General features: G+C 43.2%; 1 protein-coding gene, 1 long non-coding RNA gene and 1 other non-coding gene across 3 annotated transcripts; 1 reads left to right on the top strand and 2 right to left on the bottom strand.

The window, feature by feature from the left end:
- Positions 1-1,612: 1,612 nt before the first annotated feature.
- On the bottom strand, positions 1,613-26,320 carry FUCA1 (alpha-L-fucosidase 1). Its single transcript, XM_086328387.1, has 8 exons — positions 25,873-26,320; positions 15,240-15,374; positions 13,264-13,401; positions 8,843-8,948; positions 5,761-5,961; positions 4,476-4,660; positions 2,600-2,699; positions 1,613-2,381 (listed from the first exon to the last, which is right to left on the bottom strand). Exons 1-8 carry the CDS (start codon positions 26,268-26,270, stop codon positions 2,238-2,240), a joined length of 1,407 nt encoding a protein of 468 aa, XP_086184513.1. The 5' UTR covers positions 26,271-26,320; the 3' UTR covers positions 1,613-2,237.
- Positions 7,622-9,687, top strand: LOC147377382 (uncharacterized). Its single transcript, XR_015137494.1, has 2 exons — positions 7,622-7,794; positions 9,248-9,687. It is a non-coding gene; the product is annotated as an uncharacterized LOC147377382 (long non-coding RNA).
- LOC147377383 (U6 spliceosomal RNA) lies at positions 7,853-7,959 on the bottom strand. The gene has a single exon (XR_015154027.1). It is a non-coding gene; the product is annotated as a U6 spliceosomal RNA (small nuclear RNA).
- Positions 26,321-26,489: the final 169 nt, after the last annotated feature.

Here is a 26,489-nt window from a genome sequence, read left to right on the forward strand (position 1 = left end):
ATTTTGTTGTTGTTGTTACTGTTTTTGTTCATTGCCTTTTCCCCCTTTTTGATTGTTGTAGGTTGTCTCTGTGCCAAGGATAAGTCAAAGGTGTAAACTTAAGGTCTTCTCAGGCCTTTTCTCTTTCCATGGGCAGACATGGTCACTTTCTAATATCTCCCATATAAGCAGTTGTTGGATTTCCTAACCTTTAATGTCTAGCTCCCAGAAGGGGGAAAAAATGAAACTGGGGGTGGGGAATGAGCACCAGCCCTTTAAGTCCTCTGTAAGTTACTTTAGCTATTGGAGGAGGGGTTTGCAACAATGGGGAAGGCACAACAATGGTTTGTCCACCTATCGCCTGTACCTCTGTGATCAAAAGCAGCATTCAAGAGCACAAATCGCACCCCCCTCCACCCAAAGAGCACAAATCCCTGACATTTGGACAACAGAGTCCTTTTGCCCACCTTGAACTCATAGACTATATGCAAGTTGTTCCAGGAACACATGCACAGCTGTGTACTCAATGATTAGGGATGAGGGATGGGTAGCTGAAACTGACCAGAATTAACCATAATTTACCATCCAGGTATTCTTCTGAAGTTGCAAGCCTTCAGTAGCCTCCAGAGTTTCAAAATAGTTACATCAGACAGATTCTGCCAGTACAATTGTTTTCTAGATGGGGGAAGAGATTCTTGGTGCTTCCTCTTTGCCATCTTCCTGGAACCCTCTCTAAAGCAATTTTTCTTAAAAGCTACATTTCACAAGTTTCAATGCATAGCATTTCCATTATTATTCTAAGTGCTTTCTAATTTTCTTGTGCTTTCAATAATAAATAAGTATTTAAAAGTGTTTTAAAATTTCTTAACATATTAGTTTTTCCTTCAAGTTTTTATGGTCCTTTAATTATTTTACAGACATATGATATAATCCTTATGACATTGCTTCTTTGGTATTCACATCTGTAAATGTTTCATATGTGCTTGAGAAAAACAAATTTTATGTAAATGTAGGTTAAGGATTTCCAAATACATCTTGTAAATAAAAAGGAGAAAACTTTATTAGATCTCTAACAACTAGAGAGACTGAGTGGATGCATGCACGTGTTAAGTGCTGTGCTGGGCTGCGTTTAGTTGTTCCGTCATGTCTGACTCTTTGTGACCCCATGGACTATAGCCCGCCAGTCTCCTCTGTCCATGGGATTCTTCAGACAAGAATACTGGAGTGGGTTGCCATGCTCTCCTTCAGAGGATCTTTGCAACTCAGGGATCAAGCCCAGGTCTCCCGCATTGTAGGCGGATTCTTTACCATCTGAGTCACTAGGGAAGTCCAAAAATACTGGAGTGGGTAGCCAATCCCTTCTCCAGGGCATCTTCCCAACCCAAGGGTCACACCTGCGTCTGTTACGTCTCCTGCATTGGCAGGTGGGTTCTTTACCACTGATGCCACCTGGCCAACTCAAGAGAATGGGACTAGAAGTGAGGAACAGAAGAACCAAAGGGATTACTTTCTTGCTCAGCATTAAGGAGACTTGGCAGGTACTCAACTTCTACTTTTCTTTTTTCTTTTTAAACAGAAACATAAGGCTATAAGCAGTCCATATAGAAACTGGAAGAAGAAAGCTACAACGTGCTTTTTAGTAGAAAATGATTTGACATACAAATTTATTTATTTGACTGTATTAAAGCAAGGCAGAATCACATTCATTTTCTTCATAGAATCCCTGTAAACAGACTGAATGTCAGAGCTCTTAGCTTGCTTTGCAAACTTCTAAAAAGCTTACTATTAGCAGCCTTGGAAGCATTTTCCTTCCCCTCGAGGCTCTCCTGCTCTTGGGGGCAGATGGGGGTAGCTGGCGACAGCCGATGCTAAATAAATAGCATATAGTCGAGTCTGCCAAATCCTTTTCAGCACCTCCCATAGGCAATGGGACGATTTGGCTTATTCTTGAAGTCATCTGAGTAAGCAGTCAGGTTATGAAACAGAGGATGGAGGAAGTTTCCATTGCAGATAATTCCCAATAGTAGGAATGGGTGAGCTTAACTGTTCAGTCTCTTCTATTGATCAGAGAGAGATGCTAGCACTGGATCTCAGATCTTTGATCCCGTGAGACATCAGTGTAATGTAATCCGTTCCATTTATTAAAATGTGTTGGAAAAGAGATTTCTGAGTAGAGAAGAGTCGTTTATTATAATGGTGGCGATATAAGAGGAAAATCAAAGTGCTGGCGGTGTCCCTTTCTTCTTGAACTCCAATGATCACTTCACTCCTGTCAGCTTTATGGTCCAAGCAAACTCAGTTGGAAGAGCAGTGGGTGGTAACTGGGGCAGGAACACGAGGAGACCTTTACCTGAGGGATTTAGGGACCACTTCAGATCCTTTTGGATTCCCAGCATTGTTACCTGCAGAGAGCAAAAGGGAATGGGAAAAACACGAATGCATTGATGAGCACAGAATATGGCCTGAATATGGTGGCAAACAACTACACTGGGCCAGGGCGGGGAAGACAGCCCAGAAGGGAAACAGGAGAGATCTGGGGAAGGAAGGAAGGGTCAGAGAAGGCTCGCCAATTCCTTTACAAAGAGCTACATCTCCAACAGGACTGACGGAGGCTCTTTACCTTTGTGGTTGAAGTAGCTATAGGGGATATAAGGCTTAAGATTCCATATTCTGGCCAGTGCAGTAAAATGGCATAAACAGCTAATCCTTTAGACGTATACCTGGGAAAAAAGAAACGTCGTCAAAGATGCCCGGCTTATTATCCTGCCACATGACCTTATATATTCCCCCGTCAATTACCCACCAATTGCGAGACCTTCAGTCTGTCACTGCCACGAGCAAGTAACTTGATACCAATTTAGGTTTGGGCTTCCCTGGTGGCTGAGACAGCAAAGAATGTGCCTGCAGTGCAGGAGGCCTGGGTTCGATCCCTGGGCTGGGAAGATCCCCTGGAGGAGAACATGGCAACCCACTCCAGAATTCTTGTCTGGAGAACCCCATGGACAGAGGAGCCTGGCGGGCTACAGTCCATGGGGTCGCAGAGTCGGATGTGACTGAGCGACTAAGCACAGCAGCACGGTTAAGCTCTGTGGGAATTATGTAGCCCTGGAAGACTCTTTCTGGGTGGTATCTTCCCTTTCTTCTCTGTATGGGGTTCTAAGTTTTCCTAAAACATTTTTTTTAACTCTTATATTAGTGACACATACTGAAGCCATCTTCCTCATTATTCATATCTTTCTTTATCTTTAAATCCATATGAAAACATCTGAGGGTATAACATGGGCAAGATGTGCAATGAAGATGAATTTTAATTCCTTTTTAAAATTTAGGCGCAGTGAGATGGCTTCCGGGGTGGGGGGTGGTGGGCAGAAAAAAAGAAAAAAAATAAATAAATAAAATTTAAAATTTTTGGTCATCCCACTTGGTTTTTGGGATCTTTAGTTCCCCGATCAGGGATCAAACCAAGGCCCATGGCAGTGAAAGCGTCTAGCTCTATCCTCTGGACCGCCAGGGAAATTCCCAAGACAAATCTGTTGTTCTGAGGTTTCACTATGCTTAGAGAAAGTGAAAGTGCTAGTCACTTGGTGTGTCCAGCTCTTTGAGACCGCATCCACTGTAGCCTGCCAGACTCCTCTGTCTACGGAATTCTTCAGGCAAGAATACTTGAGTGGGTAGCCATTCCCTTCTCCTGGGGATCTTCCCAACTCAGGGATTGAACCTGGGTCTCCCTCAATGTGGGCAGATTCTTTACCATCTGAGCCACCAGGGAAGCCCATCCTTATAGCAGAGGGTGCAAAAAATCACTAAATAGAAACTCATCCAAAACAGAACCATGAACGTGTTTCTCCTGATGCAAAGCCCCCAGCTCTGTGATATAACACTTGCAGAGGTCTTTCACTGAGCAGTTAGTATGTACCTGGCACTCTGCTGGGTGCTTTACATAGGTTAGCTTATTTAATCCTCACACTCTAGGAAGTTAAGTATCATCACCCCATTTTGCAGTTGAAAATTTAAAAAATTCCTGAAGCCTGAGATCAAATAACTAGATCCACAATGCCAAGTATGAATCATGCCTTCTTCGCTTAGTAGCTTCGTAACTCTGGGCGGATGATTACTCCCCTGGACCTGCTTTCTCCTTGTAACCTAGGGATAGTGACATTATCCACCCAGTGAGATTGTTGAGGGGACTAAATGAGGAGAAAGAATTTAGGATGGAGTCTACCACATGTGGGTGCTGTACAAATATTAGCTATGACTGTTTTTAGGGGTTGAGCAAATTGATACTTCATAGCTCCTTTCTTCACCAAGCCTACCCACCTCCCTCAGTAGTCAAAGATACCCTGGGGCCTAAAACATAAACCTGGGCACACATTTAACATCACAGAACAGCTCTTGTGTTTCCTCCAGATGAGTCCGTAGCCTGGCTTGTAACCACTGTGGATCCAAGGGGTTGCCAGCTCAGGATGTTCCTACCTGTAACAGAAGACTAGACTCACCATACAGAGTTCTTCTCAGATTGTACTCTCCATGGTTTGGAGGCATAGATAGCCTCTCCATTGATGCTCAGCCACTTCCCAACAGCAAGTAGCCTTTCTTGGAAGATGGGAACGATCAGTCCGTCTTTGGTTGGTCCGACGTTGAGAAGATAGTTGCCTCCCAAACTTACTGTCTGAACCAGTTCCTGGCAGGAGCAGAAAACAAGGAAATTCTAGTTCTGAATGCCAAGCCTGGCTGAATGCTTAAAACACACGGAGGGAAGAAGAAGAATCTAGGCTGTTCTCCCTGTGTTTTGTGAATATCCTCTATCTTTTGGAAAAGACAATATATTTTTGTCATTTTCATAGCAGGATAGGCTTACATGAGAAAATTGAAAAATTCTGCTACACAGTTGAGAGATATATTAACTCAGATTCCAGGGAGTGATCATGGGCTCTTACCGTGAGCTGGCACCTGCCATAGTGCCATATGTAGAGGGAAGTGTCATATATCAGAGGCACAGAGTGTCAGCCAGGGAGCTGAAAACAAAGCACTTGGCCTTGAAAGGATTCTGTGGAGCCAGCCAGAGAGAATAGAGATGAGAGATGAGAGATTTAGAGCAGGTGCTATGGAGACTTGGGGTGGGGCGGTGGGGCGGGGAGGTGTGGAAGAGATCTGATGAATTTCAGGATACCCTGAGCTATATAAATGTGTATGTTGCCCCTTCAGGAAAACATTCTGTAAAGAGATATAGTCTTTAAGATCTCTGGGGTGGGATGCGTGTGTGTGTGTGTGTTTCCTGTGACCCCACACAGTAGCACTTCAAGGCAGTCCAGAAAAATTAAGGCTACATACAGAAAATTTTAAAAAGGAGGTTCTGTTAGAGTACCCCAAAGACACCACACCATTAACTTTTGAGGTTTCCTTCTGGTCTTTTTCTCGTGCAGTTAATTCTATATAGTTGTGATACTGCATAACTTGTCTTTTCATCAACCCTGTAAGCATTAATCCCTATTACATTCAGAAATGTTTTCATGGTTAAGGAAAATCCCCAAATCTGCTGAATTATTCCTTTATGGTTGCCAGGAATTGAAACAGCCCAATGTCAATCTGAAAATAATCCTGGGGAGAACACCTCTGTACAGAACTCTTCAGTAATTAGACCTGTCTCCTTAGGACAAGTGTTATGAGTATGTTCAATAACCCGAACAGGTTCTCCCGGCCCATAAATCTATCCAGAGTGCTTCCACCACTTTTAGCCAGAAGGCAGCCTGGGACTGCAGTTAACAAATAACTACCTCTTACCGAAATGATTGTGGATTCGTTTGTGATGTCAGCCATCTCCATGTCTCGACGGTAGCCCCAGGACCGCTGGTCTATGGAGGTGCACATCTCCCACTTGTGATCTGGCAAGGTCTCTGGCTGGAATTTATCTTTACAGTTGTAGTATCCTCCATGATGACAGGAGCAGTTCTGACCCCATCGGTCATTCACTACGACCTCATCCTAAAGGAGGAAGGAGCACTGAGATCATCGGGGGTAAAACTGTCTAACTCAGTTTGATAAGTCAGGTGCCTGTTTGGAAGCAAGGAGCAGACTCAGTCGAGCACAGTGGTTCTCAACTGGAGGAGACAAAGGGCAAAATCTAGAGACGTTTCTTGGTCACAACTCGGGGTGGTGCCACTGCCTCCTAGTGGGCGGAGACCAAGGATTCTTCTAAACCCATTACAAGGGAATCCCCTGGCCGTCCAGCGGTTAAGAATCCCTGCTTACACTGCTAGTGGGTGGGGGTCTGATCCCTGGACTGGGAACTAAGATCCCGCATGGTCGCATGGTGTGGGCAAAAAAAAAAATCATAAACATCTTACAACACAGAGAACTGTCCCTTCACAACAAAGAAATATCCAACTCCAAACGTTATTTGCAGTTAACCCCAGTCTAGCAATATGTAGTGTCAGAACTGGAAGGGCCTGTTTAGATTATCTAGTAAACCACTTACTCTTATCGGAAGAGAAATGTAGAAGAGGAGACCTGCCGAGATCACATTCCCAGGCAGAGTTTCTGAAAGCTGGGACTATGAATCCAGCCCAGGATGCTTTTCACTATATAACCCTGACTTTCTTTACCTAAGTAAGGCAAAGTCAGTAATCATTCTTTTCCTTCCCTTAAGGTTTTGCTGAACTTCGAAAAATCTTTACATAGAATAACTTAATGTCAACATTTAATACTACTATGAGGCTCATACTGGGGTATCCAGAGTAAACAAGTCACAGCTCTTGCCCTCAGAGATCCAGCAGCGACTAGCTGAGGAGATGTATACATGGACAATTATGATGTGACATCACATCAGCGTCACGGAATTCACCTAAACACCAGTTCAGGAGTGTTTCTTGCTTCTTTCAGGAAAGAATATAAATTTCCAGGAGCCAGATTTAGTTTACATTCCACCAGTACTTACTCTGTGTCTAACTGGGCCAAGGACTGTTGCTGGAGTTGGGGATGTAGGAGTGAACAGACCCAAATTCTTGCCCTCACAAAGGTGATGCTTCAGTGAGGGAGACAGATAGCAACGAGGTAAGTGGTATCTGAAATATGTTGGGCCAGGTAAGTGGTTAAGAGAAAGATAAGATAAGGAAAGGCAGCGTTAATGGAGGCATGCTGCGATTTTAGACAGGGTGGTGGGGAAGGTGTGACCTCCCAGAGAAGACCTGCAGAGAGGTCAGGAGTGGGAATTACAGACAGCAGAGGGGTAAGGATCAGGGTCTGCTTCTCCTAAAAGTCATTTCCTAATATGAGTACATGACAACCCTCTTTCCTAACGCATGAGAAAGCACGCAGGACAAGAGTGGGTAGAATATGGTCTGCAGTGTCCCACCCGAGGATCCGCATCTAAGCCACCCCAGCCGGGGAAACACCGGGGAAGAACCACCAGGCCTCGCCACTAGAGGTCCCCACGCAGCCCGAAAGTTCCAAAACACCAATGTGAATTTGCTTCCAATTGTCACATAGGATCTTTCTTCCCCTTTTCTGAATTTAGTAATAGTTAGCCAGTGACATCCACTCCAGTACTCTTGCCTGGAAAACCCCATGGACAGAGGAGCCTGGTAGGCTGCTGTCCATGGGGTCGCTAAGAGTCAGACAGGACTAAGCAACTTCACTTTCACTTTCGTGCATTGGAGAAGGAAATGGCAACCCATTCCAGTGTTCTTGCCTGGAGAATCCCAGGGACGGGGGAGCCTGGAGAATCCCAGGGACGTGGGCTGCCGTCTATGGGGTCACACAGAGTCGGACACGACCGAAGCGACTTAGCAGCAGCAGCAGCCAGTGACATCCTAAGAGGTTTGTGAACCTACCCAGATAGCTCAGTTCAAACTGGTCTTAGATTTTTCTTTTTTTTTTAAATATGGAACGCTTCACGAATTTGCGTGTCATCCTTGAGCAGGGGCCATGCTAATCTTCTCTGTATAGTTCCAATTTTAGTATATGTGCTGCTGAAGTGAGCACAGATTTTTCTTTAAAATGCACAACAAAGCTAGAATCTGTAAGATTTTTGAAATTTTCTACGGTGAAGATTGAGACTTCTGCTACTTTGTGTCTTGAAATGTGAACTATAAACGGGCAGCTATTGTGCAGTGTAGTAGGTTGCTTTTGAGGGACAGCACAAGGCAGGCGAAGTTTCCAACTTCCTTAGAATTTGGATCTCAGGGAAAAGAAATTTCCCTATATGAGTTAAACTACACAGTCAACATAGAGTAGCTGAGGTCATAGATTCTCACATTTTATTCCTATCGTTTAATAAGTTTTATATATTAATTTTTTGGGTGGTTTTCTTATTTACAATGTCCGTTTGCTTAACAGTTTATTTTCTCTATGGTGGTCTGGGGCTTCTTTATACTATTTCTATCCTACGACTTAAATTTAAGAAGCTTGAAAACTAGCTTGTAAAAATCAAGAATTAAAGGAGAAAAAGAAAGCTTTAAGGAAAAAAAGCTTAAAGAAAAAAAAAGGAAGGGGCAAAAAAAGAATTAAAGGAGAAACCTTTCACATCCATTAAGTTCCCTCGTCCCTACCGCACCCATATCAATACTGCTATTTATTTGCTTACACTTAAAGTCCTTATTGAATTTGTTACAATATTGTTTCTGGTTTTATGTGTTGGCTTTTTAGGCCCAAGACATGTGGGATCTTAGCTGTCTGACCAGGGATCAAAGCTGATCCCTTGCATTGGAAGGTGAAGGCAGACTTAAGCACTGAACCCCAGGGAAGTCCTGAGATTAGTATTTATTATTATCACTGTTGTCATTACGGTTATTACTCCAGATCTTGGCTCCTCACATTGTGTTTTATCATAACAGATAAATAAGGGAGAAGTCATATAATCACATACCTTAACTGGGCTATCATTGTAGAGCCAAGCAAGAAAATCTGTAGAGTTCCAGTAAGTGTCAGGACATTCCCACTCTCCATCAGACCAAATCAAGTCAGGTTTATACCTGAGAGACACACAATTACAACAAAGTTTATCATCTGAATCCAGTCACAGTCAAGTCTGACAGACCTATCTTTGCCACATATATTTAAAAATTAATTTCCTCCTATTTTGAAAGTACCATGGTACAGAGAAAGTGGAAAACTAAAGGATGAAAATGACCACACACACACCTGTGAGCTAACACAACCACCATTTAATATACAGCATTTTGGTATATTTCTTCCCAATCTTTTTTTTAAAATGTCTTAGATTAAAAAGTAAAGCTTTATTCAGTGTGTACACAATTTGGTTTCCTTCCAGAAACTGATTCCAACGAAAAGAGTGGTGCTCCAGAACTACAGGATTACTGTTTCTGCTTTTAAGATGTGTTAAGAGCTCGAACCGGAGAAGGCAATGGCACCCTACTCCAGCACTCTTGCCTGGAAAATCCCATGGACGGAGGAGCCTGGTGGGCTGCAGTCCATGGGGTCGCTAAGAGTCGGACACGACTGAGCGACTTCACTTTCACTTTTCACTTTCATGCATCGGAGAAGGAAATGGCAACCCACTCCAGTGTTCTTGCCTGGAGAATCCCAGGGACTGGGAAGCCTGGTGGGCTGCCGTCTATGGGGTCGCATAGAGTCGGACACGACTGAAGTGACTTAGCAGCAGCAGCAGCAGCAAGAGCTTGAACTGTTCCATCAAATGCATTTTGGGGGACAACTACCCAGAGCTTTGATCATAAAAATCTACTGAATTCACTTGAGCCACAGTTGCATCTTTCTCATATTACTACTCTGAGCCTTATGAGTGTATGTATTTATACCTCTAAGGTAAGCAGTATTAGTCCCACTTAAGAAAGCAAGAATGTATTGCTCAGTAACTTTGTTTTAGGTGCAAAGCTGGTAAGTAATAGGAGCTGGAACCCATATGTAAATCTGCCTGTTAGTGAATCCTGTGCTGTACTCCGTAAACACTTAGGTCAGCACGTCGAGTCCAGGAAAAAGGCTGCCTAAGAGGCGAGAGAAACACAGATGGTGTGTGTTTTACTGTATAGGAAAAATCGTAGTAGGCACTTTATACTCGTTAACTTCATTCATTTTCACAACACCCTGTGATGTATAAACAGGTAAAGAAACTGAGCTATAGAAAGATCACGTAGTTTGTTCGAGGTTATACACTCAGTAAGAAAAAAAGAACTGGATTTCTGACTTGAAGCTTTGCTGGTTGGTTTCTTAACAACCGTCCTGTTTCCTTGCAGCAGTCATCTGGGTGCAAGTTTTTTCGTCTTTTGGTCTACAGTGAGCGTCCAAGCACAGACGGCTGCCTCTTAATCTTTAAAGGTCCACCATCCTCCTAAGTGCCCCCAGGAGCAAGAAGGGCAAACGCAGAATAAAACATGGTGAAGACCAGTGACAAACCCCAAAGTAAAAGTCATCATTTTTAAGGATAATTAAGAATAATAATGCCTCTATTATTCTGTACCAGGCATAGTGATAGAAACTTCATATGTTATGCTGAGCCCTACTTAGAAGGCATTCTTGTCACTTTACAGAGTGAGAATCTGAGGCTCAGATGAGTAACCTGTTTAAGGCTTCTAAGGGAGTTCCCTGGCGGCCCAGTGGTTAGGACTCTGTGCTCTCACTACTGAAGGCCTGGGTTTGATCCCTTGATCCCTGGTCAGAGAACTAAGATCCCACCAGCTGCACTGCTGTTGTGGTCATTGATGTTGTTCAGTGGCTAAGTCATGTCTGATTCTTTACGACTCCATGGAGTGCAGCACACCAGGCTTCCCTGTCCTTCTCTGTCTCCTGGAGTTTGCTCAAACTCATGTCTATTGAGCTGGTGATGCCATCCAACCATCCCACCCTCTGTCGCCCCGTTTTCCTTTTGCCCTCAATCTTTCCCAGCATCAGGGTCTTCCAATGAGTCATCTCTTTGCAGCAGGTGGCCAAAGTATTGGAGCTTCAGCATCTGTCCTTCCAATGAATATTCAGGGTTGATTTCCTTTAGGATTGACTGGTTTGATCTCCTTGCTGTCCAAAGCACTCTCAAGAGTCTTGTCCAGCACCACAATTTGAAGGCATCAATTCTTTGGCATGCCTTCTTTTTTTTTTTTTTTTAATTTTATTTTATTTTTAAACTGTACATAATTGTATTAGTTTTGCCAAATATCAAAATGAATCCATCACAGGTATACATGTGCTCCCCGTCCTGAACCCTCCTCCCTCCTCCCTCCCCATACCATCCCTCTGGGTCATCCCAGTGCACTAGCCCCAAGCATCCAGTATCGTGCATTGAACCTGGACTGGCATCTCGTTTCATACATGATATTTTACATGTTTCAATGCCATTCTCCCAAATCTTCCCACCCTCTCCCTCTCCCACAGAGTCCATAAGACTGATCTATACATCGGTGTCTCTTTTGCTGTCTCGTACACAGGGTTATTGTTATCATCTTTCTAAATTCCATATATATGCGTTAGTATACTGTATTGGTGTTTTTCCTTCTGGCTTACTTCACTCTGTATAATAGGCTCCAGTTTCATCCACCTCATTAGAACTGATTCAAATATATTCTTTTTAATGGCTGAGTAATACTCCATTGTGTATATGTACCACAGCTTTCTTATCCATTCATCTGCTGATGGGCATCTAGGTTGCTTCCATGTCCTGGCTATTATAAACAGTGCTGCGATGAACATTGGGGTACACGTGTCTCTTTCCCTTCTGGTTTCCTCAGTGTGTATGCCCAGCAGTGGGATTGCTGGATCATAAGGCAGTTCTATTTCCAGTTTTTTAAGGAATCTCCACACTGTTCTCCATAGTGGCTGTACTAGTTTGCATTCCCACCAACAGTGTAAGAGGGTTCCCTTTCCTCCACACCCTCTCCAACATTTATTATTTGTAGACTTTTGGATCGCAGCCATTCTGACTGGTGTGAAATGGTACCTCATAGTGGTCTTGATTTGCATTTCTCTGATAATGAGTGATGTTGAGCATCTTTTCATGTGTTTGTTAGCCATCTGTATGTCTTCTTTGGAGAAATGTCTATTTAGTTCTTTGGCCCATTTTTTGATTGGGTCATTTATTTTTCTGGAGTTGAGCTGGAGGAGTTGCTTGTATATTTTTGAGATTAGTTGTTTGTCAGTTGCTTCATTTGCTATTATTTTCTCCCATTCTGAAGGCTGTCTTTTCACCTTGCTGAGAGTTTCCTTTGATGTGCAGAAGCTTTTAAGGTTAATTAGGTCCCATTTGTTTATTTTTGCTTTTATTTCCGATATTCTGGGAGGTGGGTCATAGAGGATCCTGCTGTGATGTATGTCAGAGAGTGTTTTGCCTATGTTCTCCTCTAGGAGTTTTATAGTTTCTGGTCTTATGTTTAGATCTTTAATCCATTTTGAGTTTATTTTTGTGTATGGTGTTAGAAAGTGTTCTAGTTTCATTCTTTTACAAGTGGTTGACCAGTTTTCCCAGCACCACTTGTTAAAGAGATTGTCTTTAATCCATTGTATATTCTTGCCTCCTTTGTCAAAGATAAGGTGTCCATATGTGCGTGGATTTATCTCTGGGCTTTCTATTTTGTTCCATTGATCTATATTTCTGTCTTTGTGGCACGCCTTCTTTACAGTCCAACTCTCACATCCATACATGACTACTGGAAAAACCATAGCTTTGACTAGACAGACTTTTGTTGGCAAAGTAATGTCTCTGCTTTTTAATATGCTGTTTAGGTGTGTCATAATTTTTCTTCCAAGGAGCAAATGTCTTTTAATTTCATGGCTGCAGTCACCACCCACAGTGATTTTGGAGCCCAAGAAAATAAAGTCTGTCACTATTTTCATTTTTTTCCCCATCTATATGCCATGAAATGATGGGAACAGATGACATGATCTTAGTTTTGTGAATGTTGAGTTTTAAGCCAGCTTTTTCACAAGCTTGCATGGCACAGCCAAGAAAATGCTTGAGGGTAACAAGAGGCAGGATTCAAATACAAATCTGCCAGATGCCAAACCCTCTGTAGGGTCCATTAGACCATGCTGCCCTTCTCCAACCTCCTGACAAAGAAAGTGGTATGGAAGGAGTTAACTGAGGTTTGACTTACTACCATCCTCAGTTCTGTTTCAGTTTATAAAATCAGCATGACCATACTATGGAAGTTTTGAAAAGCAAAAAGAAAAAGTATACTTTGTCTTAACACAACGATTACTCATTACTATTTTGATGTCTTCTAGAGTTTTTTCATATCCCACCCCTACCCCTTTCCCCTCAACAGTATAAGCAGCTCAGATGTCATTGATGAAAGTCATAAGGCTAAAACAACTTATGTTTTGTACCTGTTAACAAGGTCATAGAGCTCTGGCATTGTTTTTGCATTGACGAAGTACTGGGTTTTAAAGCCATTTTTCTTATCACGTAGGTAGAGAGGATGGAACCATTCTAAAAGTGAGTGATACAGTCCATAGCGTATGTTCCTGAAACAGAAAAACAGGACAGCAACTGTCATTAAGCAAAGAAAAAATATTTTAAGAAAAATCAGTTGCCAGCATTTTCACATCTCAGTGAAATTTACCATTAGGGCATACAGGGGTCAGGACCTACAGCCAGTTCCTTAAATTATCTCTTATCATTCATTTAAGCAACATGATTGGCTTCCTTTGATTTTGATGATACAAATAACAAATTGGGCTTCCCAGGTGGCACTAGTGGTAAAGTACTCATCTACCAATGCAGGAGACACAAGAGAGACAGGTTCCATCCCTGGGTCAGGAAGATCCCCTGGAGGAGGACATGGCAATCCACTCTAGTATTCTTGCCTGGAGAATTCCATGGATAGAGGAGCCCAGCAGGCTACAGTCCATGGGGTCACAAAGAGTTGGACATAACTGAAGCGACTTAGCAGATAACAAATTATCTTTATACATAAATTATCTTAACACCAAAATGTTATTTAAACCATTTTCTGTCTTTTAAGTCAATTATCTCAATAATATATAGTCCTATTAAAAATGTTTTCTGTTGATCATAATAGATATTGAAGAGATACTGGAAAATGGAGACAAATACCAAGAATATCCAAAATCTCATCACTCAGAAAGAACCGTTAGTACCATTTTCTGTGCAGTTGAAATTAATTTATTGTTTCATATAAGATTTACTAATAGTTCTTAATATACCTGAAACAAAATATGGTTAAATTTACCTATTTTCATACACAATAAAACTTGTTGTGAATTAATTGAGTGTTTTGGAAATGCTATAATACAAGAAGTAAGGATAACATTTGCAATGGCATAGATAAAGCAGAAAGAACTGAAGTTAAGAATTTCATCATGTGATTCAGTGACTAGAAATAGAGAAGGTGAAAATCAAGGCTCTTAGAGTCCAGATCTAATCAACGTCTCAGACTTTTACAGCAGGACTATTAGCAGAGCACAGTATTGGGGAACTGAATGTTTCACAGGTGACATATGTCAGCAAATGCTTTTGACCAGATAATATCTGAGGCTTTGTAGGCCTTGCTATCTCTACTCTGACTCTGCAATTAGAGCTTGAAAGTAGCCAGAATCAATGCGTAAGTGAATGAACACAACTGTATTCCAATCAAACTGTATTTATACAAATAAGTAGCTGGTCTAACCTTAAATAGGACATCAAGTTTGCCAAATCACAACAGAGCTGAGTGGGCATGACACAAATACCACTTTTCCTCCTTACAGGCAAATATACTCAGAACAGTAGGGTCCAAAATCAGAGCACCTGGGTTCAAATCCCATTTCTGCCCCTTCCCAGCTCTTTGACCTTGGAAAGTTACATCTTAAGTGGCAGATATTAGAAATACTACCTAGAATCACGAGTGATGCCTTACCTTCCTTTTTGTTGCTTTAACTGCCCTCTTCAGCCCTCTCCTGATTTACCACTCATCTAAACCTTCCATGAAGCCTACAAAGCTCTGGGTTGACAGCTAAGGAGGACACAAAGATGAGACACAACCCTGGCCTCCACCAGACACTGGAAAAGGCCCTAGGTTGGAAGGCTTCCCAGAAAGAATCCTTTGAAGAGCACAAGTGCAGCGTCGTGGTCTCTGCTGCGTATCCTTCACCTAACCAGAGAGGGCTGTGCACTTCTCTGATGCTGTCACTTTGGGTCACATGAAAACTGCCAAGGTTCAAACACTGCCAATTCAGGGCCAGAAACCCTCCCATGTACTGGTTAAATGCAAACTTAGAAAACACAGCAGAGAAGAGAAGGCACAGGATACTGGGTGGTTAGATCAAAAGCGAAGATGGGGTGACTGTCCGTGGACACGCACCTCTTTCGGATGGCTGTTCCCAACTCACCAACCAAATCACGATGGGGCCCCACATCCTTAGAGTTCCAGTTCCAAGACACAGGGCTTGGCCAGTTTGTGTAGCCTTCGTGATGCTTTGTCGTCAGGACTACATACCTGTGAACATTGAAACCATGTGAGCAAAGGAAGTGAGCAGTGGGCCACGAGCACCAACTTACCTGGCACACCTGAGGCTTTTAAAATGGTTGAGGGAACTCAACTACAGGAAATGTACAGTTGACCCTTGAACAATGTGGTGGTTAGGGGGTGGTTAGCAGGTGTCTGCTGACCCCTGTTGCAGAAGAAAATCCATGTGTAACTCTTGACTTCGCCCTAAACTACAAATAGCCTACTCTTGACTGGAAAGCTTACCAATAACATAAATGGTCGATTAACACCCATTTTGTATGCTATATGTATAATATACTGTATTTGTACAATGATGTAGGCTAGAGAAAAGAACATGCTCTTAAGAAAATCATAAGGAAGAGAAAATACATTATAGTACTGCACTGCATTTATTTGTTTACTTTATTGGTGTACAGTTGCTTTACGATGTTGTGTTAGTTGGAGATTGGGCATATGTACTGGATTTATTGATACCATAAATTTACATTGTCTGTTTACAAGATGAACCACCTGTCAGTATCCACAGCAATACTGTCTTACATGATACAAAACACTGTAGACATTATAGTTATTCCTAACACTAAATATCAAAGCTGGAAAGCTAATGTGAAAAAGCAATTCATATTTATTTGTAGTTCTAATGATTCATTCATTGATACTGAAGAAACAGCAACATGATTGCTTTATAGTAGCCTAGCGCAATCAATATGATTGCTTCATGATAGCCTAGCTTATAACTGATGAATGAATCATTATAAAATTTTTATGGCATATGGTATTATACTCATATTCAAAATATGGGATTGGAAACATTGTCACATTTTTTAAAAAGTCACTTGAATGTGATGATAGGTTGAGTTTGTTTTTTTTATTTAATTGGAGGCTAATTACTTTACAATATTGTAGTGGTTTTTGCCACACATTGACATGAATCAGCCATGGGTGTACATGTGTTCCCCATCCTGAAGCCCCCTCCCACCTCCCTCCCCATCCCATCCCTCAGGGTCAACCCAGTGCACCAGCCCTGAGCACCCTGTCTCATACATCGGTTGAGTTTTGCTGAAGGTTTTAATTTTGTTTTAGGTTTGAAGGATTTGTTAACAAAAGAAACAGCTGGTTACATACATAATAACCAATTTCAATATTTAATAGATAACTTAATTACAACATACAGTCGTTAAAAGAAAAGAAACAGAAATAACAGAAGTAACAGTGTGCATATCACCAAAATGGGCCACCAACCTATATCCAGACTTGAACAGAGATGGAAAGTCCCAAGTAACAGCAATCTGGAGTCCCAGTTGGGAAAAGGGTCCCAGGCAAGTGGGTCTACCCCACCATGAGACTTCAAATTGCAGATTTGGGGGCTCCTGCTTATAACTCCAGGACACAAACTGATATCATCATCAATTTGCACACAGCTCTGGTTTTCCTTTAACTTTTACAATGCTGTTTCACCTTGTGAATCACAAGATTTTCCAGACCTCCAGGGGCTCAGGAAATTCCAAGATCCTCTCTTATCTAAGGTGCTGCCTGACTTGCTGGTAACAACTGGTATGCTTACAGGCAGACATGTCATCCAGGCAGGGTCCATGCAAGGTTAGAAGTCGGTCAGAGGCCTGCTGTCTTGCTTCTGAAGGCTGAACAAGAGTACCTCCATTTTAATTTCCCTAACAGTCCGATACATAGTTATTTAATTATGAGAGGGGACTGGAAGGTGGTGCATCAGTTCAGTGCAGTTGCTCAGTCGTGTCCGACTCTTTGCAACCCCATGAATCGCAGCACGCCAGGCCTCCCTGTCCATCACCAACTTCTGGAGTTCACCCAGACTCACGTCCATCGAGTCAGTGATGCCATCCAGCCATCTCATCCTCTGTCGTCCCCTTCTCCTCCTGCCCCCAATCCCTCCCAGCATCAGAGTCTTTTCCAGTGAGTCAACTCTTTGCATGAGGTGGCCAAAGTACTGGAGTTTCAGCTTTAGCATCATTCCTTCCAAAGAAATCCCAGGGCTGATCTCCTTCAGAATGGACTGGTTGGATCTCCTTGCAGTCCAAGGGACTCTCAAGAGTCTTCTCCAACACCACAGTTCAAAAGCATCAATTCTTTGGCACTCAGCCTTCTTCAGAGTCCAACTCCCACATCCATCCATGACCACAGGAAAAACCATAGCCTTGACTAGACGGACCTTTGTTGGCAAAGTAATGTCTCTGCTTTTTAATATGCTATCTAGGTTGGTCATAACTTTCCTTTCAAGGAGTAAGCGTCTTTTAATTTCATGGCTGCAGTCACCATCTGCGGTGGTTTTGGAGCCTAAAAAAATAGTCTGACACTGTTTCCACTGTTTCCCCACCTATTTCCCATGAAGTGATGGGACCAGATGCCATACTGTATGGTAATACAATTATTTGAAAGCAAAGTTTTAAGAAAGTAAGGAAGGATATTATTAATTTTATAGGAAGTATCGCTTACTTTCTGCTTATGTAAGGATTGGCTATTTACTTCCATGCCAATCTTGCGTGTGATGGTCTACAGATGAACACTTAGGCGGTGACTGCAATGATGATGACCCAAAACGTTTCATATAGTTCTTGCCATTCGGTTCTCAGATCTCATGAAGACACTTATACACTTACACAACAGATAGGTTTATTAACTGTATGGCATAAGGATTTACTGTTCATTAAGTGGAAGTGGATCACCATAAAGGTGTTCACGACGAGTACCCTGAGGAGGAAGGGGAGGGGTTGGTCTTGCCATCTCAGGGGTGGCAGAGGTGGAAGAGGAGGAGGAGGTGGACAGGAGGCAGGAGAGGCGGGCATTCAGGGTAACGTTATGGAAATATCTCATATATTTCTGTCTGACTGTTAGAACTCACTTGCCAGTGCAGGAGATGCAAGTTCAATCTCTGGGTCAGGAAGATCCCCTAGAGAAGGAAATGGCAACCCACTCCAGTACTCTTGCCTGGAGAATTCCATGGACAGAGAAGCCTGGGCTACAGTCCATGGGGTTGCAAAAGAGCTGGACACGACTTCATGACAAAACAATGACAAATACGATACCAATCCTTCCACGGTTTGCTTTAGTTTCATATCATGTCATAGAAGGGTCAATATGGTAAAAGAAGTCAAAAGCTGTCCTGAATAATCAGAATCCTTCTGCCAGACTGTCTAATGTCAATGTGTTTTCTGGCACTGCTTCTTCTATGTCTTCTTCCTCATTGTCTGGCACTTGTTCAGAAGCACTTATCTCCATCAAACTGACTTATGTTAGTTCCTCAAGTGTGAGGACACCAGTTCCTGAATTTTTCCAAGATCCCTATCTTGAAACCCTGCACCTCTCTCCTCCTTCTCTCCCCTCCCCACTCCATATCTCTTTCATGATCTCCTTACTTGGCTCTGTTGTAAATCCTGTGAAGACATGCACAACATCTGGACACAGTTTTCTCTGGCAGGAATTTTATTGTTTTGGGCTTGATGGTTTTTTCTATAACAACAATGGCATCTTCAATGGTGTAATCCTTCCAGACTTTCACCATGCTGTCTATATCCGGGTTCTCTTCCATTGTGCTGACAACCCTTTCCATCAAGTACCATGTGTAATGAGCCTTAAAGATTCTTAAAGTCCACCATGGGGATTTCCCTGGTGGTCCAGTGGTTAAGAATCTGCTGTGCAATGCAGGGGATGCAGGTTCTATCCCTAGTCAAGGAACTAAGATCCCACATGCCCTGGAGCAACAAAGCCTGCATGCCACAGCTGGAGAGTCCATCCACTACGACTAAGACCCCATGCAACCAAATCAATCAATCAATCAATACAAAAAGAAAAGATCCTTATGACCCTTAGATCTACAGGTTGAATTAGAGATGTTGTGTTTGGGGTAGACCACTTCAATGTCTTTGCTGTTGAACTCTTGGGGTTCTGGGTGGCCAGGGCATTGTCCAATATTAAAAGAACTTTAAAAGGCAGTTTCTTACTGGCAAGGTACTTTCTGACTTCAGGGACAAAGCACTGATGGAACCAATCCAGAAAAAGGGTTTTCGTTGTCCAGGCCTACTTGTTTTACAACCAAAAGACTGGCAGTTTGTGTCATCTTTTCCCTTCAAGGCTCATTGATTAGTAGGTTTACAGAAAAGGACAGTCTTAATCACAAACCTGATAGCATTTGCACCAAACAGTAGAGTTAGGAAGTCCCTTCCTGACTTAAATCCTGGTGCTTACTTCTCTTCCTCACTAATAAATTTTCTTGGAGGCATTTCTCCTCCATTGGATGGCCCACTTTAATCTGTATTAAAAACTTGTTCAGGGGTTTCCCTGGCGGTAAAGTGGTTAAGACTCTGCACTTCTACTGCAGGGGGCACAGGTTCGATCCCTGGTTGGCCAACTAAGATCTCGCATGCCACCTGGGGCCACCAAAAAACAAAAGGGAAAAAAAAGCAAAAGCTGATAGACAGAAACCCTTTCTCCTCAATGATTTTCTCAGTGGCCTCTGGGAACTCATCTCCTGGTTGGTAGTAACTGCTTCTCCTGTTATCTTGACATTTAAAAAGCCAAACCTCTCGAGAAAATTATCAAACCATCCTTTGTTGGCATTAAATTATCCAGCTTTAGATCCTTCACCCTCCTTTTATGTTGTCATGTGACGACTTCACTTTTTCTTGAATCATTTTAGTGTCTTTATGTATACCTTTCTTATAGCAATCCAGCACGCACATCAAAGCTGCATTTTCAATAAGAGATAAAAAGATATTTTGCAATAAGTGCACGGTTTTTCACACCTTATGGCATAGTTGCAATGACAGCTTTTTTTGTTTTTTGTTTTTTTTTTAACGCTGGATTCATTTATGTTGGAAGGGCAGTGGGCAACTGCAGCTGCAGACCTCAATCTACAATACATATCAAGCAATTCAACTTTTTCTTGTAATGTTAATTTTCTCCGCTTCTTGGGAGCACTTCTGGCATCACTGGGGAGCTCTGTATGGGTGTCATGGTGTTATTCAAGGTTTATGATATTGCACTAAACAAGATGAAAGATACTTGAGGACATGAGAGATGACTTTTTACTGTGATAGGTAATTTATCAGAGGGATGAGTGTTCATGTGAAGATTAGCATCACTTGGTGTTTTAAGTGGACACGACAGTTGAGCTCACCAACAGGACACCAATAGGAGGTGGCTACAAAATTATGACAGAGCTACAGTATGTACTGTGATTAATTTAATGCATTTTATGATTTAATATGGGCTTCCCAGGTGGCGCTATTGGTAAAGAACCCACCTGCCAATGCAGGAAACCTAAGAGACAGAAGAGCCTGGTGGGCTATAGTCCATGGGGTCACAAAGAGTCAGACATGACTGAGTGACTGAGCAGACACACAGAAATGGTAAAATAAACTAGTATCTATATATTTCATGCATTCGTGACATACTCTTTTCTTAATTTTTGATATTTCTGTGAGTTTTTTCAAATTATAACAAATCTCCCAAAATTTTTCCAATATATTTATTGGAAAAAACTTGCATATAAGTGGACCCATGAAGTTCAAACCTGTGTTGTTCAAGGGTCAACTGAACTTGTATGAGTGACTATATTAGTGATATCCAGGGAATTGCTTCAGTCACAACACCCCTTGGGTATTGTTCCAGGAATGAAAGCAAATTTGAGGAAGCCACAGTCCTTAGTTCCCAGACAAACAGGAGACTAGGAAGGAAAGAAGGAAGAAAGGAATAGGTAAGGGAAAATATGTATGCACTGGCTCTCCAGTTCTTGAGCTCTTCTGTGTATTAATGTTAAGCATTAAAAAACAAACAAACAAAAAAACAAGCCTTTGCCCTAAAGGAGAAAGAAATCTCCACAAAAAGAGCAGATGACAGAAAAATAAGATGTTTATAAAGCCCATATCAATTTACAGAGATGACAAAAGGCAAAAGAAAAAGGGGAGAAAAGGCAAGTGTTGAAATAACAACCAAATCACTCAACATTTCATTTACTTTTAAGGCAGAAAAACAGTTGGTGCCCAACGTGATAATTTAATCCCCGGCTGATGTGGGGAGCTCAGGATTTTAAGGGCTAGACAGTATTTCAGGCTCTGTGGACCACAGTCCTCTCTGTGCTATATTCTTCTTCTACTTTTTAAAAACAGGTTTTTGAAAATGTAAAAATCCTGCTCAAGAAACTTACAAAAAAACCGGCAGAGGACCGATCCCTCTGGTCATGGTTACAGACCTCTGGTGTGCTGGAAAGAACCTTCATCTTAGTGTCATGGGATCTGGAGTCTAGGACATTAGTTCCCTTCCTCTATCTGGGCCAGTCATCTTGTCCACAGTAAGGGCGCTTGTCCTGGACAAAGGACTGTCTCCCAGATTTTAACTTCTTCATTTGAAAATTATGGATTTCTAAGGCTTCTGAAGGACAGTGAACTCCTCCTCTGCCGGGAGAAATATCAATAACCTCAGATATACAGATGACACCACCCTTATGGCAGAAAGAGAAGAAGTACTAAAAAGCCTCTTGATGAAAGTGAAAGTGGAGAGTGAAAAAGTTGGCTTAAAGCTCAACATTCAGAAAACGAAGATCATGGCATCCGGTCCCATCACTTCATGGGAAATAGATGGGGAAACAGTGGAAAGAGTGTCAGACTTTATTTTTCTGGGCTCCAAAATCACTGCAGATGGTGACTGCAGCCATGAAATTAAAAAACGCTTACTCCTTGGAAGGAAAGTTATGACCAACCTAGATAGCATATTCAAAAGCAGAGACATTACTTGGCCAACAAAGGTTCGTCTAGTCAAGGCTATGGTTTTTCCTGTGGTCAGGTATGGATGTGAGAGTTGGACTGTGAAGAAGGCTGAGTGCCAAAGACTTGATTCTTTTGAACTGTGGTGTTGGAGAAGACTCTTGAGAGTCCCTGGACTGCAAGGAGATCCAACCAGTCCATTCTGAAGGAGATCAGCCCTGGGATTTCTTTGGAAGGACTGATGCTAAAGCTGAAACTCCAGTACTTTGGCCACCTCATGCGAAGAGTTGACTCATTGGAAAAGACTCTGATGCTGGGAGGGATTGGGGGCAAGAGGAGAAGGAGAAGACAGAAGATGAGATGGCTGGATGGCATCATTGACTCGATGGACGTGAGTCTGGGTGAACTCCAGAAGCTGGTGATGGACAGGGAGGCCTGGCGTGCTGCGATTCATGGGGTTGCAAAGAGTCAGACACAACTGAGCGACTGATCTGATCCGATATTCCCATGCCTTTAATTGCAACACTAAATATCAGTTGTAATTTCTCTTTAGTACATGAGGACTTAAAGTCCAAGAAAAACTGAAAGCTGGAAGGCATCTGAAACAAGACAATGGTGGAAGACTGCCCTAAGCCAGAGGCTAGAAAACCTACCTGCCTTCATTCTTCAGTTCAGCTCAGTCGTGTCCGACTCTTTGTGACCCCAAGAATCGCAGCACACCAGGCCTCCTTGTCCATCACCAACTTTTGGAGTTCACTCAAACTCATGTCCATTGAGTCAGTGAAGCCATCCAGTGATCTCATCCTCTGTCGTCCCCTTCTCCTCCTGACCCCAATCCCTCCCAGCATCAGGATCTTTTCCAGTGAGTCAACTCTTCGCATAAGGTGACGAAAGTATTGGAGTTTCAGCTTCAGCATCAGTCCTTCTGATGAACACCCAGGACTGATCTCCTTTAGGAAGGACGGGCTGCATCTCCTTGCAGTCCAAGGGACTCTCAAGACTCTCAAGAGTCTTCTCCAACACCACAGTTCAAAAGCATCAATTCTTCAGTGCTCAGCTTTCTTCACAGTCCAACTCTCACATCCATACATAACCACAGGAAAAACCATAGCCTTGACTAGACGGACCTTTATTGGCAAAGTAATATCTCTGCTTTTGAATATGCTACCTAGGTTGCTCATAACTTTCCTTCCAAGGAGTAAGCGTCTTTTAATTTCATGGCTGCAGTCACCATCTGCAGTGATTTTGGAGCCCAGAAAAATAAAGTCTGACACTGTTTCCACTGTTTCCCCATCTATTTCCTGTGAAGTGATGGGACCGGATGCCATGATCTTCATTTTCTGAATGTTGAGCTTTAAGCCAACTTTTTCACTCTCCACTTTCACTTTCATCAAGAGGCTTTTTAGTACTTCTTCTCTTTCTGCCATAAGGGTGGTGTCATCTGTATATCTGAGGTTATTGATATTTCTCCCAGCAATCCTGATTCCAGCTTGTGCTTCTTCCAGCCCAGCGTTTCTCATGATGTACTCTGCATAGAAGTTAAATAAGCAGGGTGACAATATACAGCCTTGATGTACTTCTTTTCCTATTTGGAACCAGTCTGTTGTTCCACGTCCAGTTCTAACTGTCGCTTCTTGACCTGCATATAGGTTTCTCAAGAGGCAGGTCAGGTGGTCTGGTATTCCTATCTCTTTCAGAATTTTCCACAGTTGATTGTGATCCACACAGTCAAAGGCTTTGGCATAGTCAATAAAGCAGAAATAGATGTTTTTCTGGAACTCTCTTGCTTTTTCCTTGATCCAGAGGATGTTGGCAATTTGATCTCTGGTTCCTCTGCCTTTTCTAAGACCAGCTTGAACATCTGAAGTTCATGGTTCACGTATTGCTGAAGCCTGCCTTGGAGAATTTTGAGCATTACTTTACTAGCGTGTGAGAGGAGTGCAATTGTGGTGTAGTTTGAGCATTCTTTGGCATTGCCTTTCTTTGGGATTGGAATGAAAACTGACCTTTTCCAGTCCTGTGGCCACTGCTGAGTTTTCCAAATTTGCTGGCATATTGAGTGCAGCACATTCACAGCATCATCTTTCAGGATTTGAAATAGCTCAACTAGAATTCCATCACCTCCACTAGCTTTGTTCGTAGTGATGCTTTCTAAGGCCCACTTGACTTCACATTCCAGGATGTCTGGCTCTAGGTGATTGATCACACCATCGTGATTATCTGGCTCGTGAAGAACTTTTTTGTACAGTTTTTCTGTGTATTCTTGCCACCTCTTCTTAATATCTTCTGCTTCTGTTAGGTCCATACCATTTCTGTCCTTTATTGAGCCCATCTTTGCATGAAATGTTCCCTTGGTATCTCTAATTTTCTTGAAGAGATCTCTAGTCTTTCCCATTCTGTTGTTTTCCTCTATTTCTTTGCATTGATCGCTGAGGAAGGCTTTCTTATCTCTCCTTGCTATTCTTTGGAACTCTGTACTCAGATGCTTATATCTTTCCTTTTCTCCTTTGCTTTTTGCTTCTCTTCTTTTCACAGCTATTTGTAAGGCCTTCCCAGATAGCTATTTTGCTTTTTTGCATTTCTTTTCCATGGGGATGGTCTTGATCCCTGTCTCTTGTACAATGTCATGAACCTCCGTCCATAGTTCATGAAGCACTCTATCAGATCTAGTCCCTGAAATCTATTTCTCACTTCCACTGTATAATCATAAGGGATTTGATTTAGGTCATACCTGAATGGTCTAGTGGTTTTTCCCACTCTCTTCAATTTAAGTCTGAATTTGGCAATAAGGAGTTCATGATCTGAGCCACAGTCAGCTCCCGGTCTTGTTTTTGCTGACTGTATAGAGCTTCTCCATCTTTGGCTGCAAAGAATATAATCAATCTGATTTCGGTGTTGACCATCTGGTGATGTCCATGTGTTGAGTCTTCTCTTACTCTCATCCAAACCACTGCTCGCTCAGCCACCAAGCTCATCCTTGAAGCTGAGGGTCACCATTCCTTGACTTAATACCTGCAACATCCTGCCTTCAAGGATGACTCCTTCAGGACCGGCCCCAGCCTTCAACAGACTTGGGAGTCCTTGCCTCCTCCCATCCAAGCTTTACATTTTCAGTTCTCTGAACCATTCACATGCAAGCTGCAACAGTGCTCAAAACAATTTCATAAGCACTCTCTACATGCAAGGCATTGAGCAGAGCAGATGACACAGAGTCTATATTGTTGCCCAAATACACTGGGCATCAGAACTTCCTTCCCTCTGGGACATATTAAAGCTGAAAGGAAGTACACAATTCCAGGGTACAGCCATGGAAGGAGGCGGTAGGGAGGTAAAAGGCCTTGTTCAAGTTCACAGTTGAACTAGGATCAGACTCCCGACCTTTCGTTAAAATCCTGGAACCTTGATTGTCTTGCTAACCCGCAGGGGACTGACTTTAGGCATCACTTAGCTCAATCCTCCCCATATTCAGGTCTTTCCAAGTCCACCAAGGGCTTTCCAAGGCCACCACCAACCTGAAACCTTTATTTCCTTCTAATTCTCAAGCTTAAGATCTGGCGTGACACATACAATTCTGCATCCTTCGGGAGGCAAAACAGAGTACCCCCGACATCTGAGGTCACAGGGACACCTGTGTGATCCGGCAAATCTCCTCGCCTCCTCCCCGCCCCCACCCCGCCCGATTCCCACCAGCTTAAGGCCCTCCCGGCGCTCAAGGGTCAGCCCTCGCCCGCTCCCGCGGCGGCGTCACTCACTTGGCCCCAGCGGCCTTGAAGAGGTCAGCCCAGCTGTCGGGGTTGAAGAAGCGCGCCGTGAACCTTGGCCCGAAGTCGGCGTAGCTGAAATCCGGCGGGTAGTTCTCTTTCATGAAGCTCTCGTACTGTGGCAGCTTCTCGCCCTGCCAGTGCCACCAGAACCACTCGCTGCCCCAGGCGGGCACCGAGAACACGCCCCAGTGCACGAACACCCCGAATTTGGCTTCATCGAACCAGGCCGGCAGCGGCCGGGAGTCCAGACTAGGCCAGTCCGGGGTATAGCGCGGAGGGTCGGTGCAGTGCCGAGGGTCTGTGCAGGGAGGGAGCCGCACCGCTCCGAGCACCAGCACCAGCTGCAGCAAAAGCAGCAGCCTGGCGCCGACCACCCACGACCTCATCACGGGATGCGGCAGGCACAGCCGCCTCGGTGCCTCGCCGCCCTCCTCTTAACGCGCAGGTGCGGGGCGAGCGGCCACGCCCACCATAGCTCCTGATTGGCTCGGAAGGGAAAAGGGGGTGGGGAAACCCGGGCTGCTTGGCTACCGGGAGTCTTTCCTCCCGGTGGGCGGGCCGTCCCTGTCACCGCTCTGGCGCTCAAGGGCAGAAAGAGGCAGGGA

This window comes from Bos grunniens, chromosome 2 (assembly GCF_055505025.1).
Source record: "Bos grunniens cultivar Pamir isolate PY7600 chromosome 2, Bosgru_T2T1.0, whole genome shotgun sequence".
Taxonomy (NCBI): Eukaryota; Metazoa; Chordata; class Mammalia; order Artiodactyla; family Bovidae; genus Bos; species Bos grunniens.

Bases quoted from the DNA above. Each gene is read 5' to 3' on its own strand.
- FUCA1 (XM_086328387.1), bottom strand. From the start codon at position 26,270: ATGAGGTCGTGGGTGGTCGGCGCCAGGCTGCTGCTTTTGCTGCAGCTG. The intron at 13,402-15,239 runs GTGCGTGTCCAC...TTTCTGTTTCAG, and splicing joins GGAACAGCCATCCGAAAGAG to GAACATACGCTATGGACTGT. The intron at 2,382-2,599 runs GTAAAGAGCCTC...TGCTCTCTGCAG, and splicing joins TAGCTACTTCAACCACAAAG to GTAACAATGCTGGGAATCCA.